Source organism: Lepus europaeus, chromosome 8, assembly GCF_033115175.1.
Source record: "Lepus europaeus isolate LE1 chromosome 8, mLepTim1.pri, whole genome shotgun sequence".
NCBI classification, from domain to species: domain Eukaryota; kingdom Metazoa; phylum Chordata; class Mammalia; order Lagomorpha; family Leporidae; genus Lepus; species Lepus europaeus.
Window position 1 is genome coordinate 26,226,173 of NC_084834.1, and position 17,203 is coordinate 26,243,375.

General features: G+C 39.9%; 1 protein-coding gene across 7 annotated transcripts in view; it reads right to left on the reverse strand.

The window, feature by feature from the left end:
• Positions 1 to 17,203, reverse strand: part of FHIP1A (FHF complex subunit HOOK interacting protein 1A) — a 307,163-nt gene that overhangs the window by 74,501 nt on the left and 215,459 nt on the right. For all 7 annotated transcript variants that reach the window (XM_062199501.1, XM_062199496.1, XM_062199497.1 and 4 more), the window contains 2 exons: positions 6,665 to 6,823; positions 4,232 to 4,318 (listed from right to left, as the gene is read on the reverse strand). In XM_062199501.1, coding sequence (XP_062055485.1) covers positions 4,232 to 4,318; positions 6,665 to 6,823 — 246 coding nt within the window. The remainder of the gene's footprint in view (positions 1 to 4,231; positions 4,319 to 6,664; positions 6,824 to 17,203) is intronic.

Here is a 17,203-nt window from a genome sequence, read left to right on the forward strand (position 1 = left end):
ATCAGCTCAGCATGGGGCAGAGCCTAGGCTCACTTTGTTATAGACTATCTGCTGCTGAGGCAGACTTATCATCCAAGGACCACTACAATCAACCACAGGTGATGCTGGATGGCATAGAGTCCAATTGACTGGGGCCGTGGAACTAAGATATGTCCAGAGGCTCCATTCATACACACTGGCCTGGGGACAGAGACCATTAGTATCCACACAGAGATGGTCTTACCACTTCCCAAATGCAGTCTTGTGCTCACTTTGGTGCCTTACTCCCCAGTGGCTGGAGTCTTGCTCCTAGCTGTCTGCCCATCATTCATGGAGAGACAAAAAGGCAGCCCCTTGACTGCTCATGCTCACACTAAATTGGGTTGTATGTGAGTCTCACAGCCACAGAACCCTGTGATATCTTATGGAAGCACACCAAGCCCACAGAAGGTTGGAGGTGATGCAGACTGGAACATTAATCCAATTTGCTAAGGCATCTGTCTCCACCTAATGCCAGGGTGGATCTTCAGGCTCTGTCTGCAGGTATTAGCCTAGTAATAGGAGCCTGTGTTCTCTATCTGGTGCTGGGTCTCACTGTAGTAGGACTGGTACTGATCTCAAGAGCAAACTCCTGATCTTGCTTTCTGCCCTACTCCCCTGTGAAAATATTATTCCTCACCATCTGCACAAGGGACCTGTTAAGTTCTAGGTTTCACCACAGCAGGCCTGGTACAGAGTTTCAAGTATAAATACTGGACCTAATCCCCTCTCCCTCGCCTAAGCAGGAAGCTATCTCTCCATGCTGTGCTACTATGAGCTGACAGAGGGATGACATGCTAACTCTTTCCTTCCAGCCTTCTTAAATGTATCCTTTCTTACTATTATACTACAACCTGGCTTCCACAGATCTTGTGACGGTGACTTGATGCATAAATAGCTGTATAAATTGGTATCTCTCTGGGGAGACTTGCTGGGACATCTTAATTAAGCTACCATCTTGCTCTGCCTCCTCACTTTTCATTTTATATTTTCAATATTGACTCTACCTTATTTAAGAATAATCATATATAGATTTCATTGTTTTAAAAATCTTATATATTTTGATTATGGGCATAATTGAGAAAAATATATAAAATATGCAAAGTACTATATAATTAACTATTATTCTTTTATAAATCACTGCCGAGGAAGGGGCCAAGTAATGGCACTACATTTGCACTTTAACCAACATTCCATTTATGTGTTATTTTGTTCTTTTAAGATTTATTTATTTATTTATTTATTTAAGAGTCAGAGCTACAGACAGAGAGATGGAGAGACAGAGAGGGAGTCCTTCCATCTGCTGGTTTACTCTAAATGGTCACAATGGCCGGAGCTGGGAGGATCCCAGAAGCTTCTTCCGGGTTTCCTTCCTGGTCTCCCATGTGGATGCAGGGGCCCAAGCACTTGGGTCATCTTCTACTGCTTTCCCAGGCCATAGCAGAGAGCTGGATTGGAAGAGAAGCAGTAGGGACACGAACTGTGCCCATGTAGGATGCCAGTACTGCAGGTGGTGGCTTAACCTACTATGCCACAATACCAACCCCCTCTCCCCTCCATTTATGTGTTGTTTACTCAACCTCCTAAATTTTAAGATACTGTATTCAAGGGGTCAGCGCTGTAGCATGGTGGGTAAGGCCTGCCACCTGCAGCGCTGGCCATATGGGCACCAGTTTGAGTCCAAGCTGCTCCACTTCTGTGCCAGCTCTCTGTTGTGGCCTGGGAGAGCCGAGGAGGATGGCCTAAGTACTTGGGCCCCTGCGCTCCCATGGGAGACCTGGAAGAAGCTCCCAGCTCCTTCAGATCGGCACAGGTCCAGTTGTTACAGCCATCTGTGGAGTGAGCCAGCAGATGGAAGACCCCTCCCTCCCTCCCTCTCTCCCTCTTTCTCTCTGCCTTTCTTTAACTCTGCCTTTCAAATAAATAAATCTTAAAAAAAAAAAAAAAGATACGTGTTCAACCCTGGAGATACCTGCAAAACACAAGCGAACACTACCCACCAGAAAGTATGCTGAAGATGTGACATCCAAATACTGAACAAGTGATCACACATGTAATGATTTAATTCCACTTGTGGTAGGTGCTATGAAGGAGAAATGTGGAATGATCATTAAGATCCTCATAACAGCTCTCAGGGATAGCTCTCATCCTCAACTAAGGGTAGAGTTATTATTAATATCTGTAATATTAACTGATGTTAATTCTAATAACAAAACATCCTGAACAAAGAGTAATTGTAATAATTTTCAATGATAATGACAGGAAATTATTTAATGTCAATAGGTCAATGAAGAAAACAATGAAAATAAATGAGAAAGAAAAATCTAAATGTGTGAGAGTCTACAGATAATTACTGCAAAGGAGTTCTAATAGCACTGCTGTGTTCTTACAGAGGAAAATTCCTCCATGCAGAGGTCTACAGCTCACCAATCTGAGACACTCACCCTATCTCTGAAACAGCAAGTCTCTGACTACAGAATGATGGCCTAGATAAGGTGTCTATCCTCCACATATGCTCCATATTACTAAGATGAATCGGACTTCATAGATTTGCTACTTTGTGCCCATAAATCACAAAAATAACCTGGTAATCTCAGTAATTTAATGTCTAAACCACACCTAAGATTACCTCCTGAACCTGAAAGCAACACAAAGCTCCTAGTCAGACCAAGTACCTATTCTGGAAAACGTGGCCACTGTGCTCAAAAGATATTATATATGGGGAACAGGCATTTATTCTAGCAGTTAAGACATCAACATCCCACATCACTTTACCTGGGTTTGATTCCCAGCTGCTAACTCCAGCTTCCTGTCAATGTAGACCCTGGGAGGCAGCAAGTAATCGCTCAAGTAGTTGGGCCCCTCCCATCTGGGAGACCTGGAATGTGTTCTGGCTCTGGACTGGCCCTGGTCCAGCCCCAGCTGTTCTAGGCACGTGGGGAGTGAATCAGCAGATGGCAGTGCACTCTATCGCTCCCCCTCGCTCTCTCTCTTTGCCTCCCTCCCCTTCTCTACGTCTGACTCTCAAATCAATACACAAAAGTGTTTTTAAGATACTAAATGGTAAAAGCCAGCAGCACAGCAGGTTAAGCTGCTGACTGCAATGCTGGCATCACATGGAGTCCTGGCTGTTCTGCCTCTGATCCAGCTTCCTGCTAATGCTCCTGGGAAAACAGCGCAAGATGGCCCAAGTGATTGGGTCCCTACCACCCATCTGGGAAATCTGAATGGAGTTCCAGGCTCCTGGCTTGGGCCTGGCCCAGCCCCAGCCATTGAGGCCATTTAGGTAATAAACCTGCAGACAGAAGATCGATTTTTCTAATTCTGCCTTTCAAATAAATAAATATATAAACCTTTGAAAAAAGATACTAAATGGTAAGAGGTGAACCTATTCCATCACAATCTGTTGTTCTAAACCAGAAAATCCCTCAGCAAAAGTTGCCATAACCAGGTATTCTTAGATTCTATAAAGTAAGAGCCCATAGAAATAGAATCTGAAGATGTAGGAAGGTGAATATCCCATCAAAACAACATATACATTGCTCCTAAATTTTATCCCTTCCCAAACACTTGACCAATATCTTATGAATTAAATACAAGTCTCTTCATTTAGAATTTTAGGTCCCTGGGTATCTTGTGACAGCTCACAATGGAAAAAAAAATAACAGTTGATTTATTAAACGAAATGAGAGCATCATAAGGAAACTGGAGCGGTGTTACTGAAACAGACAACCTTTGATGGGGCCTTAACTTGGCTTCACTTTAATTTTTGCTGTCACAAAAGTGTTATAATAGAAAATTATGTTCCATTAAGGAGACGGCAAATCCATGGCACTTCTGCTATCACTGCCCCTCCCCATGTCCACACCAGAACTTGCATTCTCTGACAGACATGGACTCAAAGGACAGCCTAACCGTTAGAAATAACCACTCCCCACAAACTGAACGAAGCAGGTACAAGAGTCAGATTTTACTTGCCAATCCTACTTCAGGCTGTTTTACTTGCCATTCACAATGCCATATTCCATGACACCAAATGGAACCCATCAGACTTAATCTGTGGCTAGCGTTAACATTATGTTGGATGTTGCTAAGGAATATGGATGGGATGAGGAGAAAAACAAGGTTAAGGCCACCATCAACTCAATTACACTGTGTTTACCTTACTCAGTTTCCATCTATAAAAAGAAGATTACATTAGACAATCACTGACCTTATGAAGAGCAGGAGCCAAGACAGGTACCAAGAATCCATTGTAAATGTAATTGACAAGCTGATTTCGAATCAGGGGATGAGCCACCTAAGACAGAAATAGGAAGTCATAAGAAAGACAGAGTTCAATCTTTAGGTCTTCTTAAAATCAAACATTTCTGTGTACAACCTAAAATTGAAACAAAAATTCAAATTTTGGTCATTTATTTGAGAATTAAAGAACAATTTAGACCTCATACTGCCATGTAATTGTTTCAAGTGGTTTATTCCAGTATAAACATCTCATCTAACATTAGCAGAACAGGTGTTTAGCCTAATGGTTAAGACACCAGTATCCCACATTGGAGTGCCTAGATTCCACGTGTGGGAACCAGGGCTATGTTACTATCTTGTGGCTATGGTTCTGGCCCAGCCCCGGCTGTTATGGGCATTTGGAGAGTGAACCAGCAACAGATGGGAGCTATCTTGCTCTGTCTCTCTCAAATAATAGATAAAAATTAATTTTTAAATAATTGAAAAATCAGTAGAGATTGTACTTTCAAATTTCAAAAAATGTATAAAGTATTTCAATAAAGATTAAAATAGACTAAATATAAACAAGGATTCATATATTAAAATTAACAAACTGGAAAGTGTAGTTTTTCCCCCTGAATTTCTTTAGGTCTCATCTCAAGTTGTGATTAACTAAAACTAAAAGGGTATAACTGTCATAATTGGACAATTAAATACATGTATTTTGCTAGCACAAATAATTTTCTCATCTTGAAGATACATTTTCTGATAGTCATTTATACTAGGAAAAAAGGCATTTAGAAATATTGTCATAAAAAACAGACAATGTTCAGAAACAAAAAACATTATGATAGTTACCACACTTCTCATATTTTATTTTCAAAATATATTTAGTATAGATAACCATTTATTGATATCTTTTATAATTAATCCTTTCAGTACCCAAAAAATCTTATAAGTATATGGTTTCAATTTCAAAAATATATTATTTAATTTCCCTATTCTTAACTATGTCCAATTAGCTTTACTTCTCTTTCTTAAAAAAAAAAGAATAAAGTAAAAAGCAATTTCTAGGGAAGTCAGGATAGATTTTTAAGTTACTGATAATCTGTGTACAAATGAATAACAGTATTCTATATTTATTGTTTCTACACACTTCTACAAGAAAATGTTGATAGACTGTAATATTAAAGGAAAAAGATAATTTAAAAAGTAACTCATTTGTCTTATATATAAATAAAACTTCCCTTGACTTAGCGATAAAAGTGATATGAGAACTAAAGTAATTTACTTGCATTTTCTTTGAGAAGTTATTTCTTTGTTAGATAAACAGATTATAACTAACATTTTTCATCCTAAGATTACCATAAAGTAAACCTGATTTCTTAATAAATCCAACATTAAGGTAATATTTATGCTACATAGAAGTAAAACATTTCTGATGAAAACCAATTCCACTTCCTTTAAATATACTACATATATATATATATATATATGTAGTATATCAGATTTTTATTGAAAGCAATAACAAGAAATCTAAAGGTAAAAATCCAGCCAAGAAGCCAAAGATACAGGAGTTCAGTGGTTGTTTTTTCCCCAAAGCAGGCCAATTTCAAAGCAAATTTAATTTGGGTTGCTAAGAAGATGCTTAACTTCTTCTAAATTCAATTGGGATAACAATATTCTTTATGTAGCATGCACCATTAAGCAAAATAAAGTGTTTTCCTTTGTAGACTCCCAAGAAGACCTAGAAATAAAAGTAGTATAACTCGGAATACTTAGAAGCCTAAAAATATCTATTTAATGAGTCTAACATTGAACTTATTTTTGATGGTTAAGTGGATAATCAAAACAGAATTAATACTTCTTTATAAAGAAAACCTAGTCATTTTTTTCTCAATTAAAACTTCCCAGAAGGCCGGCACCGCGGCTCAACAGGGTAATCCTCCGCCTTGTGGCGCCGGCACACCGGGCTCTAGTCTGGGTCGGGGCACCGGATTCTGTCCCGGTTGCCCCTCTTCCAGGCCAGCTCTCTGCTGTGGCCCGGGAGTGCAGTGGAGGATGGCCCAAGTCCTTGGGCCCTGCACCTGCATGGGAGACCAGGGGAAGCACCTGGCTCCTGATCAGTGTGATGCGCCAGCTGCAGCGTGCCGGCCGCGGCGGCCATTGGAGGGTGAACCAAGGGCAAAGGAAGACCTTTCTCTCTGTCTCTTTCTCACTGTTCACTCTGCCTGTAAAAAAAAACAAAACAAAACAAAACAAAAAAAACCTCCCAGAAGCCTACAAACTAACATTCTCACTTATTTAATTACATTCAGTAGGCTTGACATAAAGCATCAATATTCCACACGCATTTATAAAAATAAATAAAGTGTATGTCTGCAAACTAATTACAAAGAGGTCTTTTATTGTGCTTTGGTACCTGGATGACTGCATTGCAAAACTCCAAGGAGTTCATGAACTGGACGAGAGAAGGCAGTAGGAGCCAGTCATCTTTCAGAAGGCAATGCCATTCCTCGCCTTTTTCTTCTAGCTTCGTAGGCAATGAAGAGTAGAGACCACTGAGCCCAGTTGCAAGTACCTACATTCAGAAATACAAAAGTAATTAACTGACAGCTGACAGGTGACTCTGGTGCTGCCAGTCCAAAGACCAAATTCTAAGTAGGAAGGTATCTATGATACCAGAGGATATCAGCTAGGTAGGAAGGATTCAACTGCTGGAAACTGCAGGGAAGGGTAATAGCATCATCAGAGCTGTTTGGTTAATGCATACACAATTGATATAAGTTGCTCACCTCTTATGTGCCAGGCACTGTGCTGTGGTGGAAATGGGAGGAGCAAGGAGGGCATGTTCAAAGGTGAATAAAACATGAATCCTGCCCCCCAAGAAGTTCAGGAGCAGAACAGGTTCATGGACAATGTTACAGAAAATACATGGAATGCAAATACAGAGGATGCACATGTATCACAGCCTAAGGGAGGAAGTTCCAGACTAAGGTGGTCCAGGAAAGGTTACTCAGACAGGGACCACAAGTAGATTTATGAGAAAGATTCCCTGCAATGCCTGGCACATTCAAGGTCGTGACTGACACTTACATGCTTATAGTTCAGAAACACTTTTGCGTATATCATCTTATCTGGTTGTATTCACAAACAACAGCAAATAGAAAGAACTGAGAGATGCTAGTCAGTTAGATGTGATGACAAGAGTTGGCACACAGCTAAAGTAGATTCACACTGAATCACTATTGACAGGAAAAAAACAGAGAAAACACACTTGAGCATCGCATGTGAAGTGGATACAAGGGTTATCTAGCCGTGACATCAGTGGGTATTAACCCACAGCTCCTGAGGTTCACTTACTCCCTTAGAGACCCGTGCCTACACTGACAGCATTTGGCCTTTGTAAAGGAGAATGAAAGAGAACTGAAAATTAGTGAATTATCAAGCTTGGTCATCAAGAAAATAGTGATGCCTTTAACAGAGACAGCAATGTAGAAATGGAACCCACTTAATGCTGAGTGCTAGGTGATTTTATCTTGGGTTGTACAAGACCAGGGATTCACAACTACCTCCAACTGAGAAGTGATGCTAGCTAGCTAAGCAACACCTTAAAGATCCTTTTCTGGCAAATGTGTATAGAACAAATAGGAATGGCACACACTGGAGCCACAAGTTACCTTCAAAAGGCACTGCTCTGTCTGGCACAAATCCTGTGGCTATGATGAACTAAAGCGGGATGGAAACATTCAAGAAAAAATATACTAGTAGTTCTAGTAAAGCTTAGTAAATTTCTAGTAAAGTAAAATTCTAGTAAAGCCTAAAAAAGAAATAGTGATCTACCACCCAATAAGAGATGAATGGCAAAGTGTTAGGAACACTCAGAAAACACAATAGAAAATATATAGTGCTGTGGGTATACAAAAGGCCTTTAACTGAGATTTGAGGGATTGGCAGCAGAAAATATTCTTAGAAGCGATGTCCAGGATGCCAAAGCATAAACAGGGAGTAGCCAGAAAAAGAATAGTGAAAAAAAGACATTGTAAGCAGAGGAAATGGTGCCTGCATGTTTACAGTCTCCTCTATTCACTCTTTTATTTTTTTTAAGATTTTTATTTATTTATTTGAGAGGTAGTTACAGTGAGAGGGAGAAACAGAGAGAAAGGTCTTCCATCCGTTGGTTCACTCCCCAATGGCCACAACGGTCGGAGCTGCGCCAATCCGAAACCAGGAGCCAGGTGCTCCTTCCCAGTCTCCCATGTGGGTGCAGAGCCCAAGGATTTGGGCCATCCTCCACTGCCTTCCCAAGCCACAGCAGAGAGCTGGATTGGAAGACAAGCAGCCGGGACTAGAACCAGCACCTATATGGGATGCCGGCGCTGCAGGCAGAGGATTAACCTACTGCACCACAGCACCGGCCCCATCTATTCACTCAGTTATTCACTCACTGATTAAGAAAAATACTGAGCAATTACTCCAGATTCAGGTATAGAAAATACAACAGGAAACAGCATGTACTAAAGCTCAAAAGAGAGAGAAAAGATGGTTTCTTCCAGAATCTAAGAAAAGCACAGAACTGTTAGGCACAGAATCAGAAAGAGGCTGAAAAGATAATATGGGAGGAGCCAGCACTGTGGCATAGAGGGCTAAGCCTCTGCCTGCAGTGCCGGAATCCCATATGAGCACGAGTTCTAGTTCCGCTTGCTCCTCTACTGATCCAGCTCTCTGCTATGGCCTGGGAAAGCAGTGGAGGATGGCCCAAGTGTTTGGGCTCCTGCACCTGCATTGGAGACCTGGAGGAGGCTCCTGGCTCCTGGCTTTGGATCAGCTCAGCTCCAGCTGTTGCGGCCATTTGGGGAGTGAACCAGCAAATGGAAGACCTTTCTCTCTGTTTCTCCCTCTCCCTTTCTGTAACTCTACCTCTCAAATAAGTAAATAAAATCTTTAAAAGTTAATATGGGCTGGATTCCCCAGGGTTTTATAGGCCAGGATGCAGAGGTGAGGAGACATTCAAATAGAGAGTCCAATTGCCATACAATGTGCATCTGATGCTTGAAACAGAGCTGGGGTCTAGAGACAGGTATCTGGAGCTATCCACCTGTGAATGGTATCTCCAACTATGTAAACCAGACTGGGGAAAAGAAAAGAGAGATTTAGACAGGTGAGACATGATAAAAACTATTCACAGTGCCTGGCATCAGAAAACAGAAAGTCAGAAGGTGTTGTGGGTTTAGATTATGACCAACTTGGAAAAAATATTTTCTACAGATCCATGCCTCTCTTTTCTTCTTGTCCTGTTCCCACAGCACTTTGTTCACTTTTATGCAGCAGCCACCTGGCTTGCATTTATTAAAGTGTAGCCATTTTCTCCATCTCACCTGATCTGACTTGCTCACTCCAGTCCACAGTGGAGGTAAGAATGGTTTCTCCAGTCAGGTGTGTTGAGTTTCAGAGGGTAGCAGTACCTCCCACAAATAACACACTCAACTCAACAACAGAGTACAGGCCTGGGAGGTTTTAACACAGAGAAACCAGCTGAAGGTGAAGGAGGAACTGGGGGCAGAAGGGAATTGTACAGGAGCCTACACGGAGTATATAAGGCAGCGAGAGATACAGATGAACCACCTCAATCCCAGAGAAATCAAGACTGTATACATTTCTCTGTCCTATTTCCTAATAACCTTTATTCACCCATTCATTCACTCATTAAAAAAAAATATTGAGCACTTACTCCAGGCCAGATACTATATTAAATACAGGAAGTACAATAGTAAACAATATAGAATATTTATCTCTTTCAAAATCAAGGCATCTGTGGTCCCAAAGGAGAATGTCCCCTATTCAAAATATTTAACTCCTTGTCAACTACTCAAACTAAGCACTTTAATTCCAGTATTGAATGTGACGCACATGAGTTGCCCATTATAAATTAGAAACCTCTGGCAAAAGAGAACAAAGCCCAAAAGTTCTCCTTGAAGAGAAATCTAATCTTGATGCCACGTTTTTAAAATCAATTACATTTGCTAACTCATGCTAAATTAACCACAGAACAAAGGCCTTAATTCTGCATACTCCTGATTTCTTAACCACTTTCAGGCTTTGAAGATGAATTCATAAAGACAGGCTTAATTTGTCTGACTAAAAAGCTGAGAATAACTATTCAGTATATCAATATAATTACAGCAACATTAATTTTCAAATTACATACATCAGTGACAGTAATTAAAAATAACACACACCTAATATTCACTTTTTTAAATTAGTATTTGGAAACGGGCATGGTGGGATCTGAACAGAAAGAAGCCTGCTCCTACACAAGGCTACTGCCCTCACAGGATGCCCCCTACTCAGAGGGCCTCAGGCTACACCGACGGCTGAGTGAGAAGGGTCTTGCCATGCTCCTGCCACTATAAAGTGATGATGTCTCTGCTACCTTCCTCACAAGCACAAGAAAGGGGCAGGGCAGAGAACATGAATAGTCTCCTCACCACAAGGCTTTGCTCAGAGTTCAGGTTCATTCACTCGGACAACAAACAGGATGGTACTGCAAAAAATTCATGGAAAAATGAAAACATAAGCTTATTGTGGTGCAGAACAATCTTTTTTTTTTTTTTGCACAACAATCTTAAAATCCATACATACAAGGGGATCTTCAAAAAGTTCATAAAAATGTTTATTATGAAAAACACTACACATGGATTTCTATCCCTTTATATCAAAATAAACTTATCTTTTAGTTCCATTTTTCCATGAACTTTTTGAAGAACTCTAAGATTTTGACAATACAGACTGTGGGACAGGCATATGGAAGATTGGTACTGGGGAAAGAGCAGTGACCAAGTCAAACCTGGGGAGATACAGAAGACAGCTAATAAACTAATAACCACAAGAAAGTTAAGTGCTATTCAAAAGAATACAGAGTGCTGTGGCAACAGGGCAAGGGAAAATGGGAGGTAGCAACAGGTTTGTACGTCATTTTTCCAAGTTCAAGAATTTAAAAGCACAATCTAATTACTTTTAAATTTCATTTTCAACATAAAAATTGTTATAAAAATTTGAATATGTACATATACTCAAGAGCTAACTAAAAATAAAATGTCCATCCACTATTTTATACTTTATTGATCTTGACCGCAAAAAAATGTAAAAACACTATATTTATTCCAACACATTAAAAACTAACCCAATATCTTTATGTCCTCCCAAAAAATAACCTAATCACCATATGAAACCATGTGAAAAACAGACAGAAACAAACATATTTCCTAGCAGCAGAACAGCATGAGTTAATTGCTGAGATCATGGGTATTAATACCAAGCTAATACAATTTTGAACCAGACTCTGCCACTGACAGGAGTTATTAAAAATTTTTAAACTTCAGTTTCTCCATTGTGTTATTGCAAAGCTTAAAGAAAAGAATGCATGTAACAAAATTAGCATAATTTACACATAGTAAAGTGAGCATAATGTTCACAGGATGTATATGCTACCATATATTACACAGAATATTAGCATTATGTACACACCGCAGAGTTTCCATTGGAGAGAACAGAGATGACAGACACTGAACAAGTCAAGTAATGTCGAATTTTAAACATCCAATGGTACTTAGATAATTTTAGCTAAAACAAAGATTTCTAGCAGATGGCTTTGGTCTGAAGCTAGCAGCAAAACACCTGGTGGGGACCATTTGACACACCTCACCAAAATAAAAAGCCTCATAAATTTTAGATAGGGGATAAATAACTCTCAACCTGCGGCTATGGACATAAAGGTTGCTTTTTCAATCTGCATTTCTTGATTTGTGTACATGGTTTCCCACATTTGCCAGTAGGAAACAAATGGCAATGGACTAAACACTGATATTTGGTTTTGAAAACTCCAAAAAAATGATAGCTTTATTTAGTCTTCTACCATTTGTTGTCATCAAATTGTTCCCTAGAGTATCCTCATCTCCTTTTCTTGTGAAATCACAATTGAGATAAGAGGCAACAAAACTCACAAGCTCTTCTATCAGCTATAACAATAAAAGTTTCCAAAAGTGGCCCAATTTCCTGAAAAGAGTCATTACTCTTCCAACAGCTTGATGCTAACACACTTTGACAATCATACTAATTAGAGAAAGCTTTTTGTCAATTGTGGTCCTTAGCTGGATGGTTAATAGAGTATGCTTTTATCTTCAACATAAAGAGCCTTTTTTTTTTTAATTATGTTGTCAGATGTAATTATAGAAAACTGGGTACAAATGAGATTATGGGATCTATCCTTGGGGGCAACTTAACATACTGAAGCTCATCTTCCAGTCTAGGAAATAAGGTCAGCTGGAGATGTTGTTTTCTATCCAATTTTAATGAACTGTACAGTATTTTAAAACACATTTTTATAAAAATAATTAGTGAAATCTACTTATAATGCAGTAAGTGAACACTAAACATTAAAAACATGTTCCATTCTTGTCCTAATATATTTAAATTTTAAATTATGAAATAAGCATAAAGAACAGAATTACAACCCATCAAGATTTCACAGATTTTGTCATAATGTCCTCACAGCACTCTATAAATCATTACAATAACCACCCCCTTTCCTCCCTTCTTCCCCAAAAATAACCAGTCCTGAACTTATTATAATTGCTGTGCTTGTTTTATGCCTTTACTGTTTATATATGTAACCTAAAAAGAGAATACACTAAAGTCATCTGTTCTAAAACTTTATGTACAAGTAGGCATTTCGCTTAGGGATTAACACACCAGGAACCATAGAAGAGTACCTGGGTTTGATATCTAGCTCTGGCTCCTGGTTCCTGCTTGCTACAAATGTGGATTCTGGGGAACAACACTGATGGCTCAAGTCATTGTGTTCCTGCCACCCACTTGGGGAGACCTGAATTGGGTTCCTGGTCTCTGGCTTCCACCTAACCATTGCAGGCATTTGAGGAGTGAGGCTGTACATGCAAGCTCTTTCTCTCACTGTCTGACTCTCTTTCTCTGCCTCTCAAATAAACGTTTTTAAATTTTAATAAAATTATATGTAAACTTTATGTAAATACTAAGATACTGCATGCATGTAACTTTTTGCTACTTTTTTACTCAACGTATTTTTAGATTTATTGATATTCATACATGTAGATGTAGTTCCATGCTAATGCAGTAGTCCATTGATGTTAGAATAAACCAGTTACCTTTCCCTTCATACATTTCTTCTTCAAATAAGCTTTTTACTGAACATCTATGGATATGTATCCTTGTCAATATGTGTAAGATTTCACTAGGGCAAATACCTAGAAGTAAAGTTACAGGATAACAAAGTATGCAAATATTTGACTTTTATTAAATATCACCATACTGCTTTCCTGAGTTGATATACCAATTTATATTCCCAAAGTTCTTGTTTTGTCCACACTCTTGACAACACTTGGTGTTATGGAGACTCCAAATGGTTAGCCACTCTGATGGGTATTAACTGGTGTTTCATTGTCTCATTTGCATCTCCCTGATTCTAGGGAAGATGAGCATGTATTTCCATGTCTACAGGCTTTAGGAATTGTGTCTTCAAGGAAATGTCCATTCTTACCCCTTTCTCATTTTTCAGATAGCTTGTTTCATGTTTCTATTGTTAACTTGTAGCATTACACTTTTATATGTTCAGTATCAATCATTTGTAGTTACAAGTATGGCAAATATTTTCTCCCAATCTGTGTTCTTTTTCTCTTTTTTTTTTTTAACATTTATTTATTTACTTGAGAGGTACAGTTAGAGAGGGAGAGCCAGAGAGAAAGGTCTTCCGTCTACTGGTTCACTCCCACAATGGCCACAATGGCCAGAGCTGTGCCAATCTGAAGCCAGGAGCTTCTTCTGGGTCTCCCATACAGGTGCAGGGGCCCCAGCATTGGACCATCTTCTGCTTTCCCAGGCCACAGCAGAGAGCTGGATCCTAAGAGGAGCCGCAGGAACACAAGTGGGCACCACAGGCAGAGGCGCCGGCCCCCTATGTTTTTGTTCTTCATTCTAGCCATTATGGTTGGTAATTTGTAGGATGTCTTGGTATTTTATTACTTATGCACATGGGTCCTTGACTCAGACTGCTCAGGTTCAAACCATGACCATCTCTTACCAGCCTTATGGGATTATATAAATTTACTTAATCCTTTGTGTCTCAAGTTCTTCCTCTATAAGAGAGAGAGAGAGAGACTAGTACCTACAATTAACATGTCTAAAGTCCTAAGAAGATTATCTGGCACATGTAAGCTCCTAACAAATATATCATTTTTACTATTATTCATAATTACCACAGCTATCCTTGGCCCTTTTACATATTTTTAGGAGATTTTTAGCAACAGTTTGTCACATTCACTGAAAACCTTATTGGGATTTTTATTTAAATTGCATTACCACCTCACAAACTAGACCTGACATTTACAAAGGGAAAACTGTGCTGTTACAGATGGAAAGATACAGTAGTCACCACTTCAACCAACCAAGTGATCAAATGTAACATCACCAATAGTGGGACAACCTAAAACATGCCTGATGTGATTCAGTAGTCAGTATTCAGCATCAACTGTAAAGTATTCTTAACATAAATATTTAACCCAACTTTAACTGAAGTTGTACACCTAATTCCAACGACAAACAGGAAATACAGGGGATAGGTACAAGTCAAACCACACAAGACATAATCAAACCCACAACGTGGGATATTCTACAAGACAATGGACTGGTCTCTGGCCCAGGGTTTAAGTCCCTTCTTGGCAAGCCTGAATCTCATATAGAATTCCTTGGTTCAAGTCCTAGCTCCTCTGCTTATGATAAAGCTTCCTGCCAAAATACATCATGGGAGACAGCAGATGATTGCTCAAGTAATTGGGTCCCTGCCACCAGTATAGAAGATGTGAATGGAGTTCTAGCTGCCCCAGCCCCAGGTGTTGTGGGCATTTGGGAAGTAAACCAGCAAATCAGAGATTTCTTTATCTCTGCCTTTCAAATAAAAGGGAAATTACTAAAGAAAAATGTTAAAGAATAACAACTTCAGTGCCTTAAAGAAAATCAATCTCATTAGAGTCAAAAGTGGCTAGTTGTCTTAGAAATCAAAGAGATATTACAGCCAAATGTATACCTGATATAAGACTGTAATTTGCGAGTTGGGAAGAACTATGAAATTAACTTTGGGTATAATGAGAGAACTGGATATTAGATCACATTAAAGAATTATTGTTGGCCGGCGCCGCAGCTCACTAGGCTAATCCTCCGCCTTGTGGCGCCGGCACACCGGGTTCTAGTTCCAGTCAGGGCGCTGGATTCTGTCCCAGTTGCCCCTCTTCCAGGCCAGCTCTCTGCTGTGGCCCGGGAGTACAGTGGAGGATGGCCCAAGTGCTTGGGCCCTGCACCCCATGGGAGACCAGGAGAAGCACCTGGCTCCTGCCATCGGATCAACACAGTGCGCTGGCCGCAGGGTGAACCAATGGCAAAAGGAAGACCTTTCTCTCTGTCTCTCTCTCTGTCAACTCTGCCTGTCAAAAAAAAAAAATTTAAAAAAAGAATTATTGTTAAATTTTCTTAGCTATAATAATGCTATTGTGGTTAAACAGGAATATGTCCACATTTGTCGGAATTACATACTAAAGTATTTGATTCTACAATTTAAATTCATATGATACAGCAAAAACAAAAAGTACAGATTATAAATATATAAAAGATTGGCAAAATATTTGCAATTTTGAATCTAGGTAGTATTTGTATGGTGTGCAGTTTAGTGTTCTTCCAAAGTTTATGTATTTTACTTTTTCCCTAATAAAAAGTTGTATATCATAAATTGCATTAACTTTATGAAGTAATTTGCAGGAATGCGGCATCCAGAGTTTTCCATTTAGTTATATCTTCCTTTACAGCCTTCAATAAGGTTTTATAACTTTCTCCATAAAAATCTTTTACATATTTGTTAGATTTATTCCAAGATACCTTATGATGTGTTGCTTTTACAAACGATATTTTTTAGCCGGCGCCGCGGCTCACTAGGCTAATCCTCCGCCTTGCGGCGCCGGCACACTGGGTTCCAGTCCTGGTCGGGGCACCGATTCTGTCCCGGTTGCCCCTCTTCCAGGCCAGCTCTCTGCTGTGGCTAGGGAGTGCAGTGGAGGATGGCCCAGGTCCTTGGGCCCTGCACCCCATGGGAGACCAGGAGAAGCACCTGGCTCCTGCCATCCGATCAGCGCGGTGCGCCGGCCGCAGCGCGCCAGCTGCGGCGGCCATTGGAGGGTGAACCAACGGCAAAAGGAAGACCTTTCTCTCTGTCTCTCTCTCACTGTCCACTCTGCCTGTCAAAAAAAAAAAATGATATTTTTTAAGTTCCCTTTTCAAATCACCTTTTGCATATTGGTCAAGTGAACCACCTAAATATTTTGATGATTTGTTCAAATATTTGCTCTCCTTTAACAGTAGAAATACTCAAACCAATTCAAATAAGCCATAATACAATTCTTGTATAGCACCCTCAAGAAACTGCCTTGAAAAAAAAAAGTTTTTTAAAAAAGATTTATTTGTTTTATTTGAAAGGCAGAGGAGCTGCATCAGTCCAAAGCCAGGAGCCAGGAGCTTCTTCCAGGTCTTCCACGTGGGTGCAGGGGCCCAAGGACTTGAGCCATCTTCCACTGCTTTCTCAGGCTATAGCAGAGAGCTAGATCAGAAGTAGAGCAGCCAGGACTTGAACCATATGAGATGCCAGCAGCTTTACCTGCTATGTCACAGCTGGCCCCACAAAAGACTATTTCTTAGAGCAGTTTAAGTTTCACAACTAAGTTGAGGGGAGTAGCATAGGCTCCTTCGGTATCAAAATCCTCTCCCAGAGAGATAATTTGTTACAACTGATCAACTTACAGAAACATCATAGTCACTCAGAGTCCATAGTTCACACTGGGCTTCACTCTTGGTGTTGTATATTCTGTGGGTTTGGACAAATGCATAA